Raw genomic sequence first — 27059 nt, 5'->3', positions numbered from 1 at the left:
TGTGGTGTGTGTGGGGGGGAGTGTATTTGTGTGTGTGTGGTGGTCCCGTACAAAGGACGGGTCAACCACTAATACATACATACGTACAGACCATGAGACAAACCGGTCTTGAGATATTTTGTATACAACCTTTTCCCATTTAAACCTGTGGTACATACATACGTACAGACCATGGGACAAAAACTACTTTTTTGGAATCAGGGGACCCCAAAACGGATATTTCCACCCATTTCCCGATTTTGAAAATTTGGACCGATTGCAATACTTTCATTACTAGTATAGCTCCGCTATACTGTAGTAATAGAAAGTAAAAAAGTAAAAAATTAAGCCTTCTGATTCCGATTTTATTTTGATGAAGTTATTTTAGGTATTTTTCCTTTATTCTGTATTTTATTTCATAAATTTTAACAAAAGCTCCTTGAATTTTAAAAGAAAAATGTAGTAAGTTAACACAAAACAAAAATCGGGTAGTAGTATACACTAGTTACAACTGTTTTCAAAATGAAGGACCATTTTCAAAATGGCTTCATTTTTTCTTGGGCTATCACGCAGTCCACTCTTCTTTCACATCCATGCAAGGAGGTTGTCGGCTGTGGAATTAAAGTCCCACAGAGAATTTTGAAGCCAAATAAAAAATACGCCTACAAAAAATGCGTCCTCACTTCCCCTCCCTTTCAAAGCACAAGTCGAGGCCCGGGTCACAAGTTCTTGGCAAAGTGTTTCACACAAGGCCCGGAAATGATTGGTTGAGATGTGTGTTTTTTTTTTTTTTGCTGAACTCTGATGTTGATTGCGGGTCTAATCTAATTATCCTAATGAATAAATTTTTACAGTAACCTAGAAATTTGAGGTCCAATGGGAAAAATTCCTTTTTTAAAGAGGTTTGATAAAGGGAACTATAACTGCTAAGGTCTTATCGTCCCGAAATCGAAGATAGAAGGAAGACAGTATAGATAGGAGAAAGCCAGCCGTTTCGAGAACGAACATTATACGTTCAGGATAAACGCCCGGGCGGAAATCGAACCAGCGACCCAGCGCTTACAAGGCAGACGCGCTACCCTCCAAGCTAACTAGACTGGTAAAGATACCTTTCGGGAAACTTTCAGAAACGGATCCGATTCCGATGCGCGAGATGGCGCGCCATCTTGGATTTCTTATGGATTAGTACAGGCGCTATTGTAGTTTCCAAAAGGTAACCGGTTCCGATGCGCGATGGCGCGCCATCTTGGATTTTTTATGGTTTAGTACAGGCGCTATTGTAGTTTCCAAAAGGTAACCGATTCCGATGCGCGATGGCGCGCCATCTTGGATTTTTTATGGATTAGTACAGGCCCTATTGTAGTTTCCAAAAGGTAGGTAACCGGTTCCGATGCGCGATGGCGCGCCATCTTGGATTTTTTATGGTTTAGTACAGGCGCCATTGTAGTTTCCAAAAGGTAAACGGTTCTGTTTCCGAAAGTTAAATACACCTGAACTGGGTCTGGGTAGGTACCTACCTAAATGCAACATCGCCGAGTTAAAACTTAAAACTCACTCTAAATCAATTCCCAAAAGATTCAGAGGTTTTTCCCCTCTATAATTAGTAATTAGGTAGGTACATGGGTTACCTACCTATAACTATAATATTAGTAATTCATTATCAATATTTGTTTGGTTAATTAATAAATATCAGATATGTATTTACTTACCTAAAGAAATATAGTGAGACGTACGGGGAACAATCCCTATTGCCCAACCGACGTCAAATGTGTTTAAATCCGCACTGTACCTAATTAGTTCTCTATTTATCCAGGCACTTTCGTGTTGTGTGTACTTTGCTAATGCTGAGTCAACATGAGGTTTTATAAATCAAATCTCCTGCATTTCCCGTCTACTATTTTAGTAATTAGGTAGGTACATGGGTTACCTACCTATAACTATAATATTAGTAATTCATTATCAATATTTGTTTGGTTAATTAATAAATATGATATGTATTTACTTACCTAAAGAAATATGGTGAGACGTACGGGGAACAATCCCTATTGCTCAACCGACGTCAAATGTGTTTAAATCCGCACTGTACCTAATTAGTTCTCTATTTATTTAGGCACTTTTGTATTGTGTGTACTTTGCTAATGCTGAGTCAACATGAGGTTTTATAAATCAAATCTCCTGCATTTCCCGTCTACTATTTCGCTAAACGTGGTGGAGGGCTGAAGTTCACTCAATAGTATACCTGACGTTCACTCAATAGCGATACTTAGCTCGATTTTTCTCGACACAAAAGGTTCACTCGATTTTTTCCCGATATTTCTTTGGACGGTCCTTTTTCTTTCCGTTATGGTTCAAAAGTGGACCTTCCTCCTTCTTGTCTTGGTAAGTTGAGTTTGTATGTTTCCAACTTTATATTATCTACCTATTTTATGGTCCCTCTTTATTTTAATTACGAATCAATAGAAAACCTTGCCGAAAATTACTTTGATCGAAGGGAGCTCCTTGCAATTAGTCGTTATTAAGAGGCACCTAATAAAAAAAGTAGTAGAAAATAACGTACCTCATGATAATAAAATAAATAACTAAAAATCGACATTTCGGCTTCAATTTCCCAGGTGAGCGTTGCGTCCGCACAAGACAGTGCCAACCAAAACGCCGTCCAACCCAGCGGAGAAAGCACCAATCCCATCAACGGTTCTACAGAGTCAACAACTCCAGCACTGGATGCAGAGGGCTCTCCCCCACTGTCCAGTTATCTCACCAACCCTGCACCAAAAGATGGGTCCCTATCCGATGGAGCAACAAACCTTACACCGAACCCTCCACACGTTACCTCATTGGGCAGAGTCAACAACTCCAGCACTGGATGCAGAGGGCTCTCCCCCACTGTCCAGTTATCTCACCAACCCTGCACCAAAAGATGGGTCCCTTTCCGATGGAGCACCAAACCTTACACCGAACTCTCCACGCGTTACCTCATTGGATGACCAAGACAAATGGTCACAGAGTCCATCCAACCAGCTCGCTGGCGCTTCAAATCCTTTTGGAGGACCTAAACTGTCCTATCAACAACAGGGAGCCGCCATGCCGTTCCAAATGCAGGACGGTAACGGGTTCTATCAGAACGGCCTTTCACCCCCGAGATACGCCTCATTGGGTCCTCACGATCAAATGCCTCCTCCATTCTCAATGGGATCTCAAGGTCATGGCATGGGCATGCACGGTCTGGGTGGAGGGTTTGCGCATGCTGCAGGCATGTCAGGAGTCATGCCTTCCATGCTGTACCTCGCTTCCCCAGGCTTCATCATTCCGAGTTCCCCCGTCATGATGCATCCCCCGATCCCTCAGTATGGCATGCACGGACAGTCTCCATACGGGTTCCAAGGATCGCAGTATGGCTACAAAGGACAGCCGTCGCAGTATAGCTTCCAAGGACAGTTTCAACGCCCGGAACTGTCAGGCAGTGAAGGATTCTCAGGTATGGGGAGTGGCTACGGGATGCAGAGACCTGGCGATGACTCATTCTTCAACGCCATGCAGATGACACCAGGTGGTCAGAATACCTTCCAACAAACCAATAGACCTCGACCATATTTCAACAAAGCTGGCGCAGATAGCCCATCACAGGCCCAACAAGTGTTCGGCACTGGAAGTAATCGTCCACAATCATCTGCCGGGACAAATGGTTCTCCGGCGTCTGGAAATGGTCAAATCTCTGTTGGAAATCCCCCGAGCGGGCGACCCAAAGGCTATTACCTCTACGGTAACAATGGTGGACCTCAAGTACAGGGGCTCCAAACGGAAGGTCAACTGGGAGGCATGTCTGGTGGTTTGGGAAGTTCCAAGGAAAATCCTGCGCAATTGATCAAAATCGTCACACCATCTTTAGAGCTGTCAAAAAAGGTGCCTTCCTCTTTGGCATCCGCGGAAACCATCGGTCAACCTCCATCCGCCGGTGAAATCAAAGTGGAGGCAGACAATAGACCTTCCGGTGTGTCGGAAGTGACCGCCACCACTGCAGTGCCTACGGATAGTCAAACGTCGGAAGTGAGCAGAAGTAAAGTCTCTGGAGGAGCGACAGAACGTGATGGCATTCCAGACAACCTGAGCGTGTCAACCCAACCTGAGCCATCAAAACCGCCAGCTCCCAAAGAGGTAGGAGGAACAAATCTCGGCTTGAACATTGCAGAGCGACCATCCAATCTACTCGGTGGTTCAGAGCAGACACAAGGGTCCATGGGTCAAGTTGGTGGAATGGGCGGTGGTCAAATGAGTTTATCTCAGTCAGGATCTCTAGGAGAACTCACTGGTCAGACAGGTTCACCAGATTCTCTCAGTCAGACTGTAGGAACTGGCGGAGGAGACAGTCAAATCAAACTCATCACTCTCCCAGCGAAAAAAACTCAAAGTATAAAACTGCAAACTGTCGGAGCACCTGCGGGATCCTATTCATCAGGAAGTAACCAAATCAAGCTCATCACTATGTCTGGCGGTCAGGGCCAAACCAGCTTCTCAAAGGGAGCGAACGGTGGTAAAACCAGCTTCAGTCGGGTCAGCACCGTCAAGATCCCGGGAGGAAACACATTTTCTTCCAATGGACGCCTGTCTAAATATCAAATCTATCCGAATTCGTTCCTTGTAACGCCGATCAAAACCCGTCTGCCTCGACCCGGAGTGAATATAATGGACGAGAACTATTCCTTGGAAGATATGAGTCAGGGGAACGCCAATAGGAAGGGGTCCGTGGACGTGACGCCTGGGGGGAAATCAGTCGTTCCTTGTAACGCCGATCAAAACCCGTCTGCCTCGACCCGGAGTGAATATAATGGACGAGAACTATTCCTTGGAAGATATGAGTCAAGGGAACGCCAATAGGAAGGGGTCCGTGGACGTGACGCCTGGGGGGAAATCAGGTGGGGGAGATGGAAACCAGGCGAGGTTTCCTTAACAAGTCGCTGGCTCGCTTGAGAGACAGCTTCATCTTTTAGGGACATTCCTTCAAAACTTACACTCAAAGTGTTTTAAGACAGAAGCTATAATTAATATGAAAGTAATGTATTTCTCCTCCTTCAGGGGAGTACAGTTGGTAAAATAGTACCACGCTTGCATGCCATGCATTATGCATTTAAGACCCGGGTTCGATTCCCAGACACCCTGGCTAGAATCATTTTATAGCACTAAAAATGAATAGATTTTGTCTACTGGTATTGGTATAATTCTAAGGTTTTTAATAAGGAGATCAAGGTATAACGAATTAACTATTATTTATTGCTGTATTTTTAAACCAATTTTAAATTTAAATCTCGATTTTTTTCGTGAGACATGATACCTATTATTAAAAAATTCTGGAGGTCTGACAAACCTCACCATTCAAGGGTTCACTTCACTGAATCGTCAGGAAGGAACTGGAGCACTCAACATTGTATAGTAGTGACTTGTACTATTTGGGCAAATGTTGACTCATGGCAGCCAGAGAAATGAGTACAGCCTCTTCAGTGCCTGGCTAGAATCATTTTATAGCACTAAAAATGAATAGATTTTGTCTACTGGTATTGGTATAATTCTAAGGTTTTTAATAAGGAGATCTAGGTATAACGAATTAACTATTATTTATTGCTGTATTTTTAAACCAATTTTAAATTTATATCTCGATTTTTTTCGTGAGACATGATACCTATAATTAAAAAATTCTGGAGGTCTGACAAACCTCACCATTTAAGGGTTCACTTCACTGAATCGTCAGGAAGGAACTGGAGCACTCAACATTGTATAGTAGTGACTTGTACTATTTGGGCAAATGTTGACTCATGGCAGCCAGAGAAATGAGTACAGCCTCTTCAGTGCGAATGGTGCGAGATCCTTGATTCGGACAAGTATTGACGTAGACATCCACAACCTGTAACAATCAATATGGCATAAACCCATAAACTAGTTAGACCTACTTTATCATTGGACACTCGTTGCTACTCTTCAGTGCGAATGGTGCGAGATCCTTGATTCGGACAAGTATTGACGTAGACATCCACAACCTGTAACAATCAATATGGCATAAACTAGTTAGACCTACTTTATCATTGGACACTCGTTGCTGTGTTGAAACTTTGAAAAACCAGAAGAGCAAACTCAAGAATATGTAAGATGTCATACTAGAGATGTGGTGAATTTGAGAACATTTTTCAATATGTAAGATGTCATACTAGAGATGCGGTGAATTTGAGAACATTTTTACATCAATATTAAAAAGTTAGAACTTTCAAGGGTGTACAGTACACAACACTTGGTAAAACAAATTAAAATCAATAGGGGAAAATGAAAACAGATAGCTTTTTTTTTTGTTTTACAATATAAAAAGTTAGAACTTTCAAGGGTGTACACAACACTTGGTAAAACAAATTAAAATCAATAGGGGAAAATGAAAACAGATCGCTTTTTTTTGTTTTACAATATTATTTTATTCACTACCATACCGGGTTTCGCAAGTTACGGCATCTTCAGTGGTATTGTAACTGGCGAAAACCACAATACCACTGAAGATGCCGTAACTGGCGAAACCCGGTATGGTAGTGAATAAAATGATTATAATATTGTAAAACAAAAAAAGCGATCTGTTTTCATTTTCCCCTCTTGATTTTTACATCGAAAACACAGTTAGGAATAATCAATGAAAATATTATAAGCGTAAAAAGAAAGACCATGGAAAATATTTTAACCTAAAACCAAGTAAACAATCTGGTGCTGACTCGCTAGCGAGGACCAACAGAAATTTCTGGTTATCCTCGCTCGCGTCCGTACTTGGTTCATAAAATTTCTCTGGCCATCCAAACGGCAATTGCTCGAGCATCATGAGCACATGCGAGCCCCGATATGGTAGTGAATAAAATAACTATAATATTGTAAAACAAAAAAAGCGATCATTTTCCCCTCATGATTTTTACATCGAAAACACAGTTAGAAATAATCAATGAAAATATTATAAGCGTAAAAAGAAAGACCATAGAAAATATTTTAATCTAAAACCAAGTACACAATCTGGTGCTGACTCGCTAGCGAGGACCAACAAAATTTCTGGTTATCCTCGCTCGCGTCCGTACTTGGTTCATAAAATTTCTCTGGCCATCCAAATGCTCCAATTGCTCGAGCATTATGAGCACATTACCCTCTGGAAAGATGTTAGACAAAGTATTTTATTTATAAAATTAAAACTGTAAATAAACTTATTGATCTGGCAACGGTAACCGATTCCGATGCGCGATGGCGCGCCATCTTGGATTTCTTATGGATTAGTACAGGCGCTATTGTAGTTTCCAAAAGGTAACCGATTCCGATGCGCGATGGCGCGCCATCTTGGATTTCTTATTAAAATGCCGCCAACCGTTGCACCGATCTTAACCAAAAGTTTCGTGTCGCATCCTTGTCACATTTGACATCTACATACCAAATTTCAAATCTCTAGCTCTTACCGTTCTCGAGATATTTTGTTTACAGACAGACAGACAGACACACACACGGACCAATGGCTGAAACTTTGAGATCTTACCTCTTCAACATTTTCAGCATCGAGTGTTTCGTCGTTTTCTAATGCAGCTTCCAAGCCTTGCAATCCTCCAAACAACATTAACCCGTGCTTGTACCTGGGTACGGAGAGACTGTCTAGGGGTTTTCCTGAAAATCGTCGTTTTCTAATGCAGCTTCCAAGCCTTGCAATCCTCCAAACAACATTAGCCCGTGCTTGTATTTGGGTACGGAGAGACTGTCTAGGGGTTTTCCTGAAACCAAAGACTAGCTTGTATTGGCACTAAAAACTGACCATCGAAATTTTGACCCGATTACATTACTTTCCTTCCTATAGGATAAGGAAAGTATTGGATTTCTTATGGATTAGTACAGGCGCTATTGTAGTTTCCAAAAGGTAACCGGTTCCGATGCGCGATGGCGCGCCATCTTGGATTTCTTATGGTTTAGTACAGGCGCCATTGTAGTTTCCAAAAGGTAAACGGTTCTGTTTCCGAAAGTTAAATACACCTGAACTGGGTCTGGGTAGGTACCTACCTAAATGCAACATCGCCGAGTTAAAACTTAAAACTCACTCCGCTCGTTAAATCAATTCCTCCCAAAGGCTATTACCTCTACGGTAACAATGGTGGACCTCAAGTACAGGGGCTCCAAACGGAAGGTCAACTGGGAGGCATGTCTGGTGCTTTGGGAAGTTCCAAGGAAAATCCTGCGCAATTGATCAAAACCGTCACACCATCTTTAGAGCTGTCAAAAAAGGTGCCTTCCTCTTTGGCATCCGCGGACACCATCGGTCAACCTCCATCCGCCGGTGAAATCAAAGTGGAGGCAGACAATAGACCTTCCGGTGTGTCGGAAGTGACCGCCACCACTGCAGTGCCTAGGGACAGTCAAACGTCGGAAGTGAGCAGTAGTAAAGTCTCTGGAGGAGCGACAGAACGTGATGGCATTCCGGACAACCTGAGCGTGTCAACCCAACCTGAGCCATCAAAACCGCCAGCTCCCAAAGAGGTGGGAGGAACAAATCTCGGCTTGAACATTGCAGAGCAACCATCCAATCTACTCGGTGGTTCAGCGCAGACACAAGGCTCCATGGGTCAAGTTGGTGGAATGGGCGGTGGTCAAATGAGTTTATCTCAGTCAGGATCTCTAGGAGAACTCACTGGTCAGACAGGTTCAAAAGATTCTCTCAGTCAGGCAATGCGTACATTATAACCCCAATACAATCCACCTTCATGCCGTGGAAGGCTGGGTGGAACTACAATACCTGCCAATCAGAACAAAATACTTTTTCTTAGCAAACAATAATAGTTAGTAGCAAAAGTCAGGAGTTGCCTGCCCTTGTTGTTGTAGTGACGTCCAACAAGTCATTTCAGGTATCCTCCTCTTCTTTGAATCAAAGAAAGATTGCAACCTCCTTGGGTTTCATCTAAAGGTCTTGTTGCCTGACCATCAGGACATTTTCCTACATGTCCCCCATATCCCAATAATCCCTAATAAAGTCATTAGGTACTGGCTTTCAATGCAAGACACAAGGGCAAATGAGTAGAATTCATAGGAACATTTATGGCCGATTTTACCAATGAGGGTTGATAGACATAGTGTCAGGTGTTTTCTTTGATGTCAAACAATTGATTTACACGTGCCTGTGTTTCTTAAACTCTGGATTGACTGAAAACTCTCTGTGGTAAAATCAGGCATTAGGGAACAGAAAAAACAAAGAGGAGAGTCACAAAGGCTAATTTTATAGCACTGAATAATGATGGACATAATTATTACCTTTGAGTCGTTTCTCATCATCATGGGTTTTGGGAAGGAGTTTGAGTGTGACTCGTACATTGGGGATGATCTTCTGCTTGATAAGGCAAGGTCTCTTCAGTCCGACTTCAACGTAGCATCCATCCTCTGCTGCTTTAGCCGTTGTTATACCTGGAGACAACAAAATTGTTGAAGAAAGTGAGTTCTCAGTTTTAAACAAAGTTAGTTCTGGACACAAAATAATAACTTGATGATTGTGCTTATTCTTTTTAGGGTAATGTGAGTTTGTTGAAAGAATTCTGCTGATGAGCAACACCATATTTTTTCTGTCTGTTTTGCCATAACTCTCAAACAGTTTGTCCAATTTTGATGAAATTTGGTGGACATGTTTCAACACAAAGAAAATCAAAGGAGCTTTAGATTTTTTTTTATTGCTATATCTAAATAAACAATACCAAAAAGATATTATTTTGCTCTTCAAATTTTCAGATTCATCAGTCCTCTTGAGATCAAATAACATCCCTTCTTTATCTGAGGTCTACAGGTCACTCAATTACTAGCAATAGTATCAATACGAACCTTCTCTGTAAGGACTCTGATCTTCTTCTCTCAAGTGATGTGGGGCATCTAAAGGATTCAAAAGTCCAGCGTACTCCAGATCTTTGTGAATAGGAAATATGTATTTGCGTAAATACTGAGGACATTCCAAGTATTGTAGAATTCTTCCAAACTGTACACAACACCGAGAGATCCCATCTTCCCGGTTGAGAGATTGTTTCTCGCACCCGTCATAGAATATTATCACCTGAAATGTCAATGTAAGATTATTAGCCAATTTGATTGACAATATGACTTCTGAATACCTAATTACCAGACTGGTGTTATCCTAAGCAAATAAGAAATGGCTGGCTTTCTCCAATTCTGGAATCCTTTGCTCTATGATTTCAGGATTACATTATACTTTTCTTTTGTTCTTACGGTTCCTTCATTGATCCTCATGGGGGAAAATGTATTTAGGTAGAAGCAGACTGGCATTATCCTAAGCAAATAAGAAATGGCTGGCTTTCTCCAATTCTGGAATCCTTTGCTCTATGATTTCAGGATTACATTATCCTTTTTTTGTTCTTTCAGTTCGTTCATTCATCCTCATGGGGGAAAATGTATTTAGGTAGAATGAAAATGTAGAATTAACACATTGAGACCCAAACCCATTTTACTAATATTTCCCTTTAGCCCAGAGGGGTTTTTCATTAAATCACTGTGTCTAGCAAATCTCTTAAAAATAATACTGGAAAAAATTGTAATTTTTCTTTCCATCATAATTTCTTTATTACTTAGGTACTTGGAGTTTGCAAAAACCGTTTGCACAGAAAAATTCTGTAAGATCTGGAGTTTTCAATAAGCAAAAGAAAGACTCAGTAGCATCTAGCAAATGTGCAAGCCGCAATGTAAACAAACAGAAGGTCAAAAAAGTTCTCTGTCTACACGGGTCTCAATGTGTTATAGAATGAAAATGTAGAATTAACACATTGAGACCCAAACCCATTTTACTAATATTTCCCTTTAGCCCAGAGGGGTTTTTCATTAAATCTGTAAGATTCTGTAAGATCTGGAGTTTTCAATTAGCACAAGAAAGACTCAGTAGCGTCTAGCAAATCTGCAAGCCACTATGTAAACAAACAGAAGGTTAAAAAAGTTCTCTGTCTAGCATATACCTATGCTAGACATGGGTCTGAATGCGTTCAAACTCACCTCATCAATCTTATAAATACATGCCGTCCGTGCTATCTGTCCAGCCAAATATGTCCGCAACTCTTTACTCTGAGCATTGTCCAAAATTGAGCCTGGTATTGCTATGCTGAAAGTTTGTACATCTTTCAAAGCATCAAAATTGGGCTCTTTGGATTTTTCACTTGGTTCGGAGGTTTTGGCAACTTTCTCTTGATTGGCAGCTTTTTCAAGCTCTCGTTCGAATTTCCTCTTCCGCTGTTCTTTTTTCCGTGCTTTGTAAAGCTGTTGCTCTTTTGTAAAAGTTGTAGAGGACTTCATTATTTTGTGGTTACTCTTTTCTCTTCAGCTCTTCTTTTTCTTTCTGGGCACTCTTTTTTTTGTAAAAGTTGTAGAGGACTTCATTATTTTGTGGTTACTCTTTTCTCTTCAGCTCTTCTTTTTCTTTCTGGGCACTCTTTTTTTTTTGTCACTTGTTTAAAATTTTGAAAAACCGCGCTTCCCCGACAGCATGGAACTTAAGCGTATTTTTTAAATACGCTCATTATCCAAAGAGGTAAAATGCAGTGCACAGCTGAAAATTTTAAGGCCCGGGCGCCAGGGTTTATTGTCAATTTTTCCCCCCCTAGAAGATGGGCAAAGCCAGACTGCAGACTGAGCCTGTAATTACCCGTCCAGATACCAACAACACTCAACGTTGCTTGATTTTTTTGAGCATTCTTAGGTAAAGGACTAGGTAACCACCTACCACAAAGGGAATTTTTTTTGTCTGTATCTGGATTAATTTTGAAAAAAAAAAAAAAAAAAAAGTTGAAAATCCAAATTCACTGAATCCAGACAGGGACTTCTTTTAGTTCATCATGGTAACAGATAGGGAATTCTAGAGAGAAAAAAGAAAGGATCCAGATTCATTGAAAATCTATGAATCCCATTATTTCTGGCTTCTAGGTATATTCTTCTTTTCCATTCTTATGGGGTTAGTATCTTCAGTTAGCTCTTTTTTGCCATTTGTTCTAGCTTCCCAAACTCTGAAATTTGCCTAAACTAGAAGGAGAAAAACTAACACAATATTTAAATAAAATCAGACTGCAGACTGAGCCTGTAATTACCCATCCAGATACCAACAACACTCAACGTTGCTTAGAATGATTTTTTGAGCATTCTTAGGTAAAGGACTAGGTAACCACCTACCACGAAGGGATTTTTTTTTTGTCTGAATCTGGATTAATTAAAAAAAAGTTGAAAATCCAAATTCACTGAATCCAGACAGGGACTTCTTTTAGTTCATCATGGTAACAGATTGGGAATTCTAGAGAGAAAAAAAGAAAGGATCCAGATTCATTGAAAATCTATGAATCCCATTTCTGGCTTCTAGGTATATTCTTCTTTCCCATTCTTATAGGGTTAGTATCTTCAGTTAGCTCTTTTTTGCCATTTGTTCTAGCTTCCCAAACTCCTGAAATTTGCCTAAACTAGAAGGAGAAAAACTAACACAATATTTAAATAAAATAAAAAAAAACCCTCTTTCTATTTAGGATGTTGTCTCAACACAGATAGTACAAATTAATACACATCAAGAGAAAACAATTCTTGTTGCATTGTCCAATATAGATCGTCGGAAGCTGCAGTGTCAGATTTGAATTGTACAGAGGAATGTAGAATACTTGCGAGATAATCTTAGTCAAACAGACCAAAGCCCATGTCATCATCAGATGCATCAGACTCTTCCTTCTTCTCAGCTTTCTTCTCTTCTGTAAACAGAACAAGGAAACAAACAGAATTAAAATAGAAAGTAACAAAAGTTCACTATGGATAAAAATCATGCATTGAAAATAAGATACTTTTTTTTCCATAAATTTATTTTAAAAGGGGCACAACTTTGAATGTCATTAGCCCCAGATACTTTTAAAAGAGAGCTAATTTTGAATATAAGGTACTTTTAGAGAGCTAACTTTGAAAATACATAATTGACTACAATAAAGAGGTGCTCTATTAAATTGATGGCACAATGGAACAACTTGTTCTAAGTCAACAGTCTAAAAAAAAAAAAAGCACTACTTATACTTCTTTATGAGAGCTAATTGCATTGTGTTAATGGTCTCTTTACTCAGAATATTTCAATTGGCATCACAACTTTCAGCCCCGAAAGATGGTTAAATTAAAAATGTTTTCATCATAGTAAAGAATTGACCAAATTTACTTGTAATTTAAAATGACAAAATGTGTGACAAAGTAACTACATATTATACATATTACATGTTTGTACAAATATATTTAATTTTCATCTTCCAAGTCCAAAGCAAACAGAACACTCATAGGATGTAGAACCAATTACTTTCCTCAGAATTTCAGATTGGCATCACAACTTTCAGCCCCGAAAGATGGTTTAAAATGAAAAGGTTTCATCATGGTAAAGAAATGGTTCTTTAAATTAATAGAATAAAATTAATGATAAACATTCCAGTCATTTTCTCAAAGTTTTCAATTCAACTAGAGCAGGGTCTATTCAATATGGTTACAAAAATTTCTTTCCTCAGAATTTCAGATTGGCATCACAACTTTCAGCCCCGAAAGATGGTTTAAAATTAAAAGGTTTCATCATGGTAAAGAAATGGTTCTTGATATTAATAGAATAAAGTTAATGATAAACATTCCAGTCATTTTCTGATAGTTTTCTACCACTGCAGGGGCTATCTGATGTTACAAAAATAGTAAAAATAAAGAATAGAGAACACTTACCTTTCTTTCCCTCCTCAGCAGCTGCAGCAGGAGCAGCGGCACCAGCAGAGGCAGATACAGCACCTCCACCAGATGGCATGGATGCCAACTTTTCTTTACCTGCAAAAATAAGAGAATGATAAAAAATATTAAATATTCCCATCCAAAAAACATCACCAATAAATTTGTTATAGGACCTTTCCTGTACCTAGGAGAAAACAGACCTCCAAAATTCCAAGCTATTCTCAAGTTAGGAAGAAATTAGGCTAACTATTCTGAAGCCATGGCAATGAAAAAGAAAGCTTTTTTTGTGTTCAACCTATCCCTGTAATAACCTAATAATAACATTGGTCATCAATGCTCATATTGTGAAAGCTCCTGTCCGTGTACTGGTTATTGCTCATTTGTGACAGCTCTTTTTAAAAGCAATTTTCCATAGACATAACTTCTGAAGAAGTACCCTTATGTCCCTTACTGGTATTGGGAAATAGGATCTGACTCATTGACAGACTAGATTTATGTACCTAGGAGAAAACAGACCTCCAAAATTCCAAGCTATTCTTAAGTTAGGAAGAAATTAGGCTAACTGTTCTGAAGCCATGGCAATGAAAAAGAAAGCTTTCTTTGTGTTCAACCTATCCCTGTAATAACCTAATAACATTGGTCATCAATGCTCATATTGTGAAAGCTCCTGATTGTGTACTGGTTATTGCTCATTTGTGACAGCTCCTTTTAAAAGCAATTTTCCATAGACATAACTTCTGAAGAAGTACCCTTACTGGTATTGGGAAATAGGATCTGACTCATTGACAGATTAGATTTGTTAACTCTCTCTCTCTCCCTTTACACATAATTAAAGCAAGACATACCAGCAGCAATGATCTCCTCCAAGTTCTTGCCGTTCAGCTCCTTGAGAACAATCTTCAGCTTCTCTGCATCAGACTCAATCCCAACAGAGCTCAGGATCTTCTCTACATCTCCTTGAGCGGGGTTTTCCTTGCCTCCGAGGGCAGCCAACAGGTATGCAGCCACGTAACGCATTCTGGAAGAACGAAATAAATTAAATTATGTAATCATTATAAATAAGTGTACCTGTTTCATTTTAGTAAGAACGAACTGAACTTTATTGAACAACAATAATCTGGCTCAAATCAAGACTACCGAAAGTAGGTATCCATAAGTACATATCTAACAGTACCTATGTAATTAATGTACGTCTTAACAAGTCAACAGTCTCCGAACATTCTCAAGTAACCACCAGCTTGAGACTGAAGACCCGGATTTGATGTGGGTATCAGGATCAGGCCAAAGTATACCTCAGCATTTGCTGAATTGGGTCTTGGTAACTTGACCATAATTTTGGATTAAACTCAACAAATTTATAACTGTAAAGCTAGAAATACAATTTCGCTCTCGGACAAATAATGGCAAGATGTAAATCGAGAGCAGGTAAGCCAGGATGAAGTAGATAAATGAGGATAAAACTTTCCCTACTTTCGAGATCTCTCGTGTACAGGTAAAGATCACCAAGATGAAACCCTCTCAAAAAGGACCGAGTTCTAGAGTAAATCAGAATCGTGGGAGCAAAATATTGGAGAGATCAATGTTAAGCTCTTCAAAAGAACAAATGCAGGTAAAGATCACCAAGATGAAACCCTCTCAAAAAGGACCGAGTTCTAGAGTAAATCAGAATCGTGGGAGCAAAATATTGGAGAGATTAATGTTTAAGCTCTTCAAAAGAACAAATAGCAAATGAAAATGGTTATTTTCTAGCTGAAATAACTTACTTTTAAGTCAGTATTGACACGAGACGTGGTAAGCTGCAGGCAAAACGGTGTTTCTTCTTCGGTGTTTGACGAAGTTTTGAAATTTGAAATGATTTTTATTTTTGAAATGTTTTGATTTTGAAATTTTTAGGTTATAAGAGGGGAATGTACGAGGAGGTGAAAATGGCGTGGACTACGGTGAATGCTGGAAAAAAATACGCTCATCGCAATCGACCAATCGATTTTTTCAGCTCGATATGTGAGTTATCGATAGCTCAGAATCAGAAATCGAAACAGAATAAAAGATAAACAAATCAAAAACGAAAACAAATTCAAACTCGTGCTTTTTGTCTGAAAAGTTTGTGAAACTTTGGATCTAAAATGTTCGGCCCAGGATCTGCCCCCGTTCTAGTTCTCAGTAAGTATTTTTTCCGCCGGATTTTGATCATTTTCCCTTCAGAGCTTTATCTAACGCTTTGGGTTCTTTGTTTCAGGTTCAAATACCAAGCGAGATTCAGGCCGGAAAGTGCAGTTGGAAAACATCCAGGCTGGGAAGGTGGGAGACATTTTTTTAGCCAGTTTCCATTTTTTCTCTTATAAAAGCAGATCATTGGTACATTTTACCCTAAAAATTCATATTAAATTGAAAAAAAAAAAACCATATTCCTCAAATGCTTTTAAACAACACCCATATTTCATGAATCATGAACCCGGCACCACTCAGGCTGGGTGAGGTTAATGTGAGGAGGCGGGTAGCTTGTCAACGAATCTAGGGTAAAACAGAAGGTAAAGACCTAGGCTAGCCAGACCTTTTTTTTTTAAGATGAGTATTTCACCGCCTACATTAGACACATGTCTGTGTCGTAGCATGCCCGGCCCGCAGTACGGCTCTCCACTCTTATCAGATGGGCGAGAATAAACACAATACTTCCCATTTAGGTGCTGGGTCAACACGAGAACACCAGAAAGTAACCCTTTGAAATATTTGCAATAACATTTGCACTCGACAAAACGAGTGCAAATTTTTGTCGATGGTGTTAATCGAACCCGGGACCTTCTGCATGGCAAGCAAGCGCGTTACCACTGGACTAACCGTGCCCCTTTATAAATTTCGTTTTGATGCCACAACTAATTTATGGCTTTCGATTTTGGTATGATTGTTAGGGTAAAACCCTCTCTGACCCTACAGTACATTGACAGTAGTATAGTGACATTGAACCACTGGTTATGTAGCAGTCAAGATGCTTGCCTGGTAAACAGGATGGTGTGGGTTCAATCCCAGCCAAGGTATATGATTGTTTCTATGGAGCCCAGTAGAGAACATTTTTTTTTCTTTTTCAAAGTTGAGTGTTTCGTCGCCGTTTTTATTTCGTAGCAACCAGTCAGATCCCATGGAGTAGTGGTCACTGCACTCACCTTGCACGCGGGAGACCCGGGTTCGATTCCCGGCAGGGTCAAGAAATTAGTATCATGCAAATGATTGACCCCGTGACCGGATGTTGCGGGGCCCACTCTCAGACTCGTGAGGAAAATGAGTAGCTATGACATATAAATGCGCATAGCGACCGGGTTAATCGAACCCGGGACCTTCTGCATGGCAAGCAAGCGCGTTACCACTGGACTAACCGTGCCCCTTTATAAATTTCGTTTTGATGCCGGAACTTATTTATGCCTTTCGATTTTGGTATGATTGTTTCTATGGAGCCCAGTAGAGAACATTTTTTTTTTCTTTTTCAAAGTTGAGTGTTTCGTCGCCGTTTTTATTTCGTAGCAACCAGTCAGATCCCATGGAGTAGTGGTCACTGCACTCACCTTGCACGCGGGAGACCCGGGTTCGATTCCCGGCAGGGTCAAGAAATTAGTATCATGCAAATGATTGACCCCGTGACCGGATGTTGCGGGGCCCACTCTCAGACTCGTGAGGAAAATGAGTAGCTATGACATATAAATGCGCATAGCGACCGGTGGTAGGTAAATATTGGATGTTAGGATTATTGAGATATTGGGAAAAATCCTACAATGCTGCAGTGAGCAACAAAGTTGTGATATAATAACACAAAGAAACTGCATTTATTTCGTAGCAATGAAACAACTGCCACATTTTTTCTGATTTCCACAATCCACTAACCCGACCTACACTTGTTATCTGTGTCCCCAGCTGGGAGACGAGTACTTCTGTTACATCACCGAGTGTCAGGTGGGAAAAATCCTACAATGCTGCAGTGAGCAACAAAGTTGTGATATAATAACACAAAGAAACTGCATTTATTTCGTAGCAATGAAACAGCTGCCCCATTTTTTTTTTTCTGATTTCCACAATCCACTAACCCGACCTACACTTGTTATCTGTGTCCCCAGCTGGGTGACGAGTACTTCTGTTACATCACCGAGTGTCAGAACCCGAAGGCCTGCACCATACTGCTGCGTGGTGCATCCAAGGATCTGCTCAACGAGACAGAGCGTAACCTGCAAGACGCATTGCATGTGGCGCGCAACATTATGCTCGAACCTAAGCTAGTGCCCGGGGGTGGCGCAGTGGAGATGGCTGTATCGCATGTAAGTAGTTGTTTTCAAGACAACCTCCTTGACCGATAGGTTAGTGCATCCAAGGATCTGCTCAACGAGACAGAGCGTAACCTGCAAGACGCATTGCATGTGGCGCGCAACATTATGCTCGAACCTAAGCTGGTGCCCGGGGGTGGCGCAGTGGAGATGGCTGTATCGCATGTAAGTAGTTGTTTTCAAGACAACCTCCTTGGCCGAGTGGTTGTCACACTAGGCTTGCATGCAGGAGGCCCGGGTTTGATTCCCGGCGGGGCCGAGGTTTTTTTCGGCTCTGTGCTTGGAGTTCGGGGTGCACTCAGCCTCGTGAGGATAATTGAGTAGCTACTTCAATAGAGTAGCGACCAATGGCGGCATTACCAGTGCAAAGAGATTGATGATACGAGTAGATTGCATGCAGGAGGCCCGGGTTTGATTCCCGGCGGGGCCGAGGTTTTTTTCGGCTCTGTGCTTGGAGTTCGGGGTGCACTCAGCCTCGTGAGGATAATTGAGTAGCTACTTCAATAGAGTAGCGACCAATGGCGGCATTACCAGTGCAAAGAGATTGATGATACGAGTAGATGATATTGATAATTATAGTAGGTAAAGGAGGCACTGAAGTAGTAATGCTGTGATACCCACAAAATTTGTGAAGAAGCTCTCTGCTTTACCACAAAGAATAGAACAGATGCGCTTACTTGGTGATGTTTCAAAGTCATAGAGCAGTAGGTAAAGGAGGCACTGAAGTAGTAATGCTGTGATACCCACAAAATTTGTGAAGAAGCTCTCTGCTTTACCACAAAGAATAGAACAGTTGCGCTTACTTGGGTGATGTTTCAAAGTCATAGAGCAGGCAGGAAAAATGAGGACCAACGGAATTTTTCTTTTTCTTATACGACTTCTAGATCCCGAGATAAATCGATTTAAAAAATACCGGTAAATCGTGAACTTTGACGTCACGGCATACGCTCCCGTACACGATGTAGGGTAAAACCCTCTCTGACCCTACAGTACATTGACAGTAGTATAGTGACATTGAACCACTGGTTATGTAGCAGTCAAGATGCTTGCCCGGTAAACAGGATGGTGTGGGTTCAATCCCAGCCAAGGTTTGGAATTTTATTCCCCATATAATTGGAGAATTAGACCACAGTAATAGTAGCCTGCTGGTGGAGTAAAAGGGATGTTTCAGTCCTATGTGAGTAGTATAAAAAATTAGCATTGGTATTATTATTAAATAAAATAATAATAATAAAAAAAATAGTAGTTCTGTGAACTGTAGACCTTACTCAGATTCTTTTGCCCAAGCTGAGAAGAAGGTACGATTGAATGCTTATTCACATGTACCTATTGAATTAGAACAGAAGGGATACCTACATCTTATGTAATAAAAAAGGACAGAGAACAGGTTTTATTTACAATCTCTCAAAAGATTAAGAATGGTTCACCTTGAAAAAAAAAAAAACTCAAAAAATTAAAAATGGTTCCCCTTAAAAAAAAAAAAAAAAAAAAAAACAGTAGGTATATATTTCCCAAGAATTGGGGTCTTACAAGAAGAAGAAGAAGAAGAAGAAGAAGAAGAAGAAAAAAAGAATACAATGGTTTATGACTTTATTATGAATGAGTCACCTGTTGGACTCTGAAACGTGCAGAACACAAAATCCCCCTCAGTTCTGGCCCTTCTCACTTCTGGGACCCCAAATTTCAAGGATGAACATATCTTGATTCAATGAAGATGTGTAGGTACCAAATTTCATCAAAATCAGACCAGGCAAACAGAAGTTATAGCGGAACATCCAAAACAAATAAACAAACATCTAAACCAAATGCAAAATGGTTGAGTTAAAACATAGACCTCACTATCGTTTGGTCAATAAAGAGAATAATGGAATGTGTGAAATGTAACCTACAGCATTTTTGATGAAAATTTCTTTTATCTCAATCTTACACAGGCTATTGCAGAAGTCATTCGGACATGTCTGGGACCCCAAGCTATGCTGAAAATGTTGATGGATCCCATGGGAGGTATTGTGATGACAAATGACGGAAATGCAATTTATAGCGGAACATCCAAAACAAATAAACAAACATCTAAACCAAATGCAAAATGGTTGAGTTAAAACATAGACCTCACTATCGTTTGGTTAATAAAGAGAATAATGGAATGTGTGAAATGTAACCTACAGCATTTTTGATGAAAATTTCTTTTATCTCAATCTGACACACGGACATGTCTGGGACCCCAAGCTATGCTGAAAATGTTGATGGATCCCATGGGAGGTATTGTGATGACAAATGACGGAAATGCAATTCTTAGAGAAATCACAGTGCAACACCCAGCAGGTGAGATAATTTTACGAAGATAGAAGGAACTAAATTGGGTACTTCTTCAGAAGTCATGTCAGTTGAAAATTGCTCAAAAAAGACACAAATGAGCAGTGACCAGTGTTATTTTAGGGTTAGGTTAAACAAAAAAAAGGAGCTTTCTCAATTTGAGCAGTGACCAGTGTTGTTATTATTATAGGGTTAGGGCAAACACAGAAAAGAGCCTTCTTTTTCATTGTCATGGCTTCTGAATAATTACCCTAATTCTTATTCTTGTTGAGGGGAGAGAAAGAAATTTTAATACATTTATGTAACAGCAAGTAAACTTCTGGTACCATATATCACAGGACTTGATGAAATTTTACCTATCATTTTGTTTTATAGGTAAATCCATGATTGAGATAGCCCGTACACAAGATGAGGAGGTAGGTGACGGTACCACATCAGTCATTGTTCTGGCTGGAGAAATGTTGAACGTAGCGGAGAAGTTCCTGTCAGATCAAATGCACCCGACAGTTATCATTAAAGCCTATCGGTCTGCTCTTGAAGACATGGTCAATATTTTGGAGACCAAAGTTAGGTGAGTCACCTTCCTCTTTTACAATTTATCATTATGTCTATAAAACTAGATCACGTGTCAGGTATACCTGATCAGGCCTACCTGTAAGTGAATGGCTGGCCTAAGTTAAAAGAATCACAGCTCCCTCTATTCTCTATTAAACTTGAAAAAAAAAAAAAAAAATGCTAATAAAACAAATGGACCAAGTAGTTAAAGGGAATTTTGATAGGTAACTTGAAATCTTTACTCCAGCTGTTTTCTTTTGATGATGCTCCCTCATTGTCACCCTATTGGTCAGAAGGTTTCCTTGTATTCCAAGGAGATTTGGTCTCATCTACTACTGAGTACTAAGGATATAATTCTATACTTACTTAGTCTTCAAATTGAATTGTGTGCTTTGTGTTTGAATCGAACCCATGCTCTCCTGCACACCAGACAAACATCTTGACCACTGCCATTATGTTTTCAGCACCCCCCTGGACAAGTCAGACCGTTCCAAGCTGATTGAAGTGATCAAGGCATGTGTTGGCACCAAGTTCATTGGAAAGTGGTCAGATCTAGCGTGTAACATTGCTCTTGACGCAGTACAGACTGTCACTGTCGAGGAGAGTGGACGCAAGGAAATTGACATCAAACGATACGCCAAGGTGGAGAAGGTGAGAAAAACAAGTGTTCTTTATTATTGTTTGATTAAAAAAAGGAAACTGAAACAAAATCTAGCAAATCAAATCTCGAATTCTTTGTGATTAACCAGAGCTTTTTCATAACTTGTGTGGATATCACAGTGTGGATTCATAACTTGTGTGGATACTAAGTGCCTCCTTTGCAATCAATTTTCATATGTCAATAGGTAATAGATAATGCCGCCACTGGTCGCTACTCGATTAAAGGAGCTACTCAAATGTCCTCACGAGGCTGAGTGCACCCTGAACTCCATGCACAGAGCTGAAAAACTTCGTCCCCGCCGGTAATCGAACTTGGGACTTCCGGCGTGCAAGCCTAGTGTGATCAAGACCTTATCCATTACAGTTCCCTCTACCTATCAAACCTCTTTATTATTTTTTTTTACCCCTTTTTGGAGGTATAGCAGCAACCTATCCGCTTTATTATTATTGTATTATTTATTTTATTTTTTCCCCCCCACAGATCCCAGGAGGTACCATCGAGGACTCGTGTGTTCTGCGCGGCGTGATGCTCAACAAGGATGTGACGCATCCGAAGATGCGACGCCGCATCGAGAATCCCCGCATCGTTCTCCTGGATTGTACGCTGGAATACAAGAAGGGGGAATCACAAACCAATGTGGAAATCGTGAACGAGTCCGAGTTTACCAAGATATTGCAGCTGGAGGAGGAGTGTGACGCATCCGAAGATGCGACGCCGCATCGAGAATCCCCGCATCGTTCTCCTGGATTGTACGCTGGAATATAAGAAGGGGGAATCACAAACCAATGTGGAAATCGTGAACGAGGCCGAGTTTACCAAGATATTGCAGCTGGAGGAGGAGTACGTGGAGAAAGTGTGTAATGATATTATTGCGCTCAAACCTGACCTGATATTTACGGCAGCTGGAGGAGGAGTATGTGGAGAAAGTGTGTAATGATATTATTGCGCTCAAACCTGACCTGATATTTACAGAGAAAGGTGAGTTTAAGGTTTTAATGAACCACCTAAAAATTTCAGGAGAGCAAACAAAACTTTGGGCCTTGCACTTGGAATGTTGGGCCTTTTTTTTGAAGAGGTTGGCCAGAGGAAACTGTAAAAATAAAAGAGTAGCCAATGAAATTAAAATTTATTTTTTTTTTAAAGGCTTTATGGCAGGATTCTCACACAGTGAGCTCTTCCACCCAACCAAAGATAGGATAGTAAAAAGGGGAAAAAGAAAAATTAACGAAAGTGACTAGTGGGGTACGGTTTTTTTTTTTTTTTTTTTTTTTTTTTTTTTTTAAAAAAAAGGTTTTTTAAGGGGAACTGTAACTGCTAAGGGTCTTTACCTTCCGAAAGCAAAAAAAGGAAGAAAGACAGGATAAGGAAAAACGCCAGCCGTTCTGGAGAACACGAACCTTATCCGTTCAGTGGATAAAAATCCGCCCCGGGCGGGAATCGAACCGGCGCCTATAGCGCTTACAAGGCAGACGACTTACCAACTAAGCCTAACTAGGCTGGCACTAAGAAGACCAAAGACGTCGATTTTTTTTTTTTTTTTTTTTTTGAGGTATTTGCCAATTTTCTTTTAAATGTGTATTTTCGATTGATTTTTTTTTTTCCTTCAACTTTCCTATTGGAAAGCAGCAAATTTTTGGTCTGCTGTTAAAAATAAATCTGTATCTCCTCTTCTCTCCCCTCAGGTATATCGGACCTAGCGCAACACTTCCTACTCAAAGCGAACATCACCGCAATTCGACGCGTGCGTAAATCGGATAACAACCGCATTGCGCGTGCGTGCGGTGCGACCATTGTGAATCGTACGGAGGAGCTGAGAGAGGAAGACGTGGGCACCGGAGCGGGTCTGTTTGAAATCAAGAAGGTAAAGACCTAGGCTAGCCAGACCTTTTTTAAGGAGTGTTTCACCGCCTACATTAGACACATGTGGTCTGTGTCGTAGCATGCCCGGCCCGTAGTACGGCGAAAGATTGCAACCTCCTTGGGTTTCATCTAAAGGTCTTGTTGCCTGACCATCAGGACATTTTCCTACATGTCCCCCATATCCCAATATTCCCTAATAAAGTCATTAGGAACTGGATTTCAAGGCAAGACACAAGGGCAAATGAGTAGAATTCATAGAATAGAATAGAATAGAATAGAATAGAATATTATTAAATATGTTTATATTAGACATCCTAGGTTATAAAGTTATGAAATAGGTCGGATGTCGGGCAAATGAAACGAGTCGGATAAGATCAAAACCGGAACGTGTATCCATTGTATCATATAAAGGTAATAAGTTTTGTAGTTACCTATTTCATAACTTTAGAATAGAATATACCTTGTTTATCCTGCCATAGGAACATTTATGGCCGATTTTACCAATGAGGGTTGACAGACATAGTGTCAGGTGTTTTCTTTGATGTCAAACAATTGATTTACACGTGCCTGTGTTTCTTTAGATAAACTAACTCTCATAATATTGGGCGGTACTTGTGGATTTTCTATGGGTAATGTCATTAATTAATTTCAATTGCACTCCCACAGTAATTAATTATAATTAAAATATGTAATTGTTAATCCTCTTATTATCGTATTAGTGAGGAAAAATTTGGATTTGTTCTTTTTACATATTTCCTACACACCTAGTTAGGTACTTACCCTATTCAAGTTACGCGCGTGGCTAGTTTAATCAATGGAGCTATAAAAATACGAGGTAGGTAGGTAAGTATTTGAAAAATAATAATATAAGTAGAAGTAGGTAATAAAAAAATACCTACATAAAATTAACAAAAATAACATTAAATTTAAATGAGATTCCTCAGGGGTCTAATACCTATTTGCTTTAGTACCGAAATTTCAAAATTGGGTCAAAGTTGTTAACCCCCCCGGATTAAAATTAATAATGTAGATACTCCAAAAACGCCAAATTAATACTTATAAATATTCATTTGGGAAACGGAGTTATTTTCATGACTCAATATTTCACAGTTAAAACCATTATTTTACCCCAAAGATTACCTATGTTAAAATGCTAAAATATTCATTTTGTTTAAACCCTTTCATATTGTTGAATTAAATTCAGTGTCAAATATAAGCCCATTTCATTATATCATTTCCCAAGTTTAATTTAACGTAAATTTCTGGCATGAATGGGATTTGAAGAAGTATGTAGGTAGGTAGCTAGCTTTAATTTGCTCTGTTTGTTGTAGGCTTGTAGGTCCCTTTTGGTAAGCCTCTCAATCAGCCCTGGGGTGATTGTTTTAGGATATGACATTTGGTTTTTACTCAACCTTTGCTTTTTATTTAGGAAGTGAATTTCAAGCTGGTGTCCTCCCTGTTTTAAGCCCACAGCCCGACTTTTAGTGTCTACCTGTATACCTACCTATTTTATTTGTTTGCTGTACCTTCTCGTGGGTAGGTATAAGGCACCTTCTGAGTCTGAGTTATTGGGACTCATTTGCCCGTGAATTTTAATCTTGTGAGGAACGAAAGTTGAAAAGTCTTATTTCAGTTTGTAGGTACATAAATCCGTAAATGTTGACGTTGGTTTAGTTAGGTGCAAATCTACTAAAGGTTTTAATGCTTTCATTATGTTGTACGTACGTCTTATTATATTGTAGTGTAGTGTTGTACTTTGTACCTAATGTATTCGAGTAAAAGATTTAATACCTCACTTTTCCAGGTTTTCACTGAGCTTCATTTAATAAATACAAATAATAAAAAAAAAAAGAATTCAGACAGAGTATGTTTATAGCGTTAATCACTTTCACAGCTTCCCTTATTATTATTATTATTTATGTTGAAATTTCACCCCGCGGAAAACAAGATTTCTCCATTAATAAATTGCGCCATCCTTCCATGTTCCATTGATAGAAAAACATGAAACCATATACTCAAGCATTATAAAAAGCATAACAAAAACATAACCCAGTAACCCTCTTATTACATCACGGATGTACGAAATTTCAGAAAACGCACACAACACAACGGGCGGGCAATGGAGGTTTCGACCTAAAATGTGTATTGGAGATTTGGCACACACAAAACAACACATTAATTTGTATTTTACATTCGCGCGCACGAAAATATTCATGAAACTATACCCAAATCAACTGAGATTATTATTATTATTATTATTATTTTTTTTTTTTTACGCGAACAAAAATATATCGACAAAAAACCGGGAGTTTTTGTTTAAATCACAAAACTATCGAAACTGCCTGTACGAAAAAAGTAAAAAAACGAAGATTTTTGTTTGTTTCTCTGACACAACTCTATCAAGAGCAAGATCATGGGCCATTCTATTCTCAGAGCTCAGACCTCACTGTAGAGATGTGTAAAGACTGACTGACTGAATTAAAAGACTTGAATCCCACACAAAGACTGAATGACTTAAACAGTCCCTACTCAAAATACCCAGTCCCAGTCCCAGTCCCAAAACGCCAAAACTCCCAATCCTAAGATTTGAATTCGATTGAATTGAATGAGAAGTTTATATTCTTTTCGGAGTTTTCGGCAATCTCCGTTTACGAATAATAACGAAGAAACAAAACGGTTGTTAAAAAATTGTCTTGATTGTGAATCGGAATCGAACTTACTTCTAGCATTTAGCATTAAAAAATAGTAAATACTTAAATAGATAGAGAAATGCATTTTGCATTACCGGAACTTGGCCTGACACACTACCGTGCGGCGAGTGGGGGAATGTCTACTAGGTAAATGGAGCGATCTGATTGGTTACGCTGAGATGCGAGGACTGCTTCTATACAATCACTCTAGATTTCAATCCCAGTCTTTCCAGTCCCTGTGTACAATCCCAAGCATGTACCATGTAGGTACCTACTGGGTTTGTTGAGATTTTACACAGGGACTGGAAAGACTGGGACTGAATTAAAAGATTCAACTCCCAGGGCGGACTTGATTGTAATGAATTAAATCAACCTTGGGACTGGGATTTCGCATCTCTAGAAGGTACAAGTTACCTAGAGGGGCGTTAAAAGATTCAACTCCCAGGGCGGACTTGATTGTAATGAATTAAATCAACCTTGGGACTGGGATTTCGCATCTCTATTTCTGGGCATTGTTTTTTTTTGTCACTTGTTTAAAATTTTGAAAAACCGCGCTTCCCCGACAGCATGGAACTCGATGATATTGTGTCCGGGTCCAAGAAGAAGAAGGACGAGAACCAGAACCAGGCTGCTCAGCCTACCGAGGAGTCGATGAGAGAATAACGTGGTCCCGGGAACGTCCCCCCCCGGAGAGGTCCAGAGACCAGTTCAGCTAGGGCCGGGGTCAAAAATGGGGGATTCCACCAATGACTTGAGAGATTTCACTAATTTGAGAATTTTTAATGATCCAAAAAGGAGGAGTTTTTTTTTACTCCCTTTTGGATTTTGGATCATTAAAAATTCTCCCATTAAGTCATTGGTGAAATCCACCATTAAATCATTGGTGAAATCCACCATTAAATCATTGGTGAAATCCACCATTAAATCATTGGTGAAATCCACCGAAAGTGTGTTTAAATT

The 27059-nt window shown here is 39.8% G+C and overlaps 4 protein-coding genes and 3 non-coding genes across 8 annotated transcripts; 2 read left to right on the top strand and 5 right to left on the bottom strand.

Annotated features, from left to right (window-relative positions):
* Positions 1–2171: 2171 nt before the first annotated feature.
* LOC103516229 (trithorax group protein osa-like) lies at positions 2172–4851 on the top strand. Its single transcript, XM_026828689.1, has 3 exons — positions 2172–2358; positions 2592–2754; positions 2897–4851. The coding sequence occupies exons 1-3, from the start codon at positions 2323–2325 to the stop codon at positions 4849–4851; spliced, it is 2154 nt and encodes a 717-aa protein (XP_026684490.1). The 5' UTR covers positions 2172–2322.
* Positions 4852–5520: 669 nt separating this feature from the next.
* On the bottom strand, positions 5521–26188 carry LOC103516228 (putative methyltransferase C9orf114). The gene is made up of 8 exons (XM_017446962.2): positions 25859–26188; positions 10999–11343; positions 9826–10051; positions 9268–9417; positions 8688–8755; positions 8330–8448; positions 7514–7742; positions 5521–5872 (listed from the first exon to the last, which is right to left on the bottom strand). Exons 2-8 carry the CDS (start codon positions 11293–11295, stop codon positions 5762–5764), a joined length of 1200 nt encoding a protein of 399 aa, XP_017302451.1. The 5' UTR covers positions 11296–11343; positions 25859–26188; the 3' UTR covers positions 5521–5761.
* Positions 12473–15637, bottom strand: LOC103516225 (60S acidic ribosomal protein P2). Of its 2 annotated transcripts, XM_008481185.3 has the most exons (4): positions 15480–15637; positions 14562–14734; positions 13714–13812; positions 12473–12725 (listed from the first exon to the last, which is right to left on the bottom strand). In XM_008481185.3, exons 2-4 carry the CDS (start codon positions 14731–14733, stop codon positions 12652–12654), a joined length of 345 nt encoding a protein of 114 aa, XP_008479407.1. In that variant the 5' UTR covers position 14734; positions 15480–15637; the 3' UTR covers positions 12473–12651. The 2 variants fall into 2 exon arrangements, with proteins under 2 accessions (XP_008479407.1, XP_017302453.1); XM_017446964.2 differs by lacking the exon at positions 15480–15637 and having other exon boundaries at positions 14562–14750.
* LOC113470323 lies at positions 13077–13157 on the bottom strand. The gene has a single exon (XR_003393415.1). It is a non-coding gene; the product is annotated as a small nucleolar RNA SNORD96 family (small nucleolar RNA).
* On the bottom strand, positions 13310–13388 carry LOC113470325. The gene has a single exon (XR_003393417.1). It is a non-coding gene; the product is annotated as a small nucleolar RNA SNORD96 family (small nucleolar RNA).
* Positions 13503–13581, bottom strand: LOC113470324. Its single transcript, XR_003393416.1, has one exon. It is a non-coding gene; the product is annotated as a small nucleolar RNA SNORD96 family (small nucleolar RNA).
* LOC103516227 (T-complex protein 1 subunit gamma) lies at positions 15735–23422 on the top strand. Its single transcript, XM_026828688.1, has 9 exons — positions 15735–15876; positions 15953–16014; positions 19952–20024; positions 20280–20342; positions 20709–20904; positions 21353–21539; positions 22030–22245; positions 22464–22527; positions 23232–23422. The coding sequence occupies exons 1-9, from the start codon at positions 15840–15842 to the stop codon at positions 23420–23422; spliced, it is 1089 nt and encodes a 362-aa protein (XP_026684489.1). The 5' UTR covers positions 15735–15839.
* Positions 26189–27059: the final 871 nt, after the last annotated feature.

This window comes from Diaphorina citri, unplaced genomic scaffold, assembly GCF_000475195.1.
Source record: "Diaphorina citri unplaced genomic scaffold, Diaci psyllid genome assembly version 1.1 scaffold1514, whole genome shotgun sequence".
NCBI lineage: Eukaryota > Metazoa > Arthropoda > Insecta > Hemiptera > Psyllidae > Diaphorina > Diaphorina citri.
Note: the sequence above shows the minus strand (reverse complement) of the source record. Positions and strands in the feature narration are given on the sequence as shown.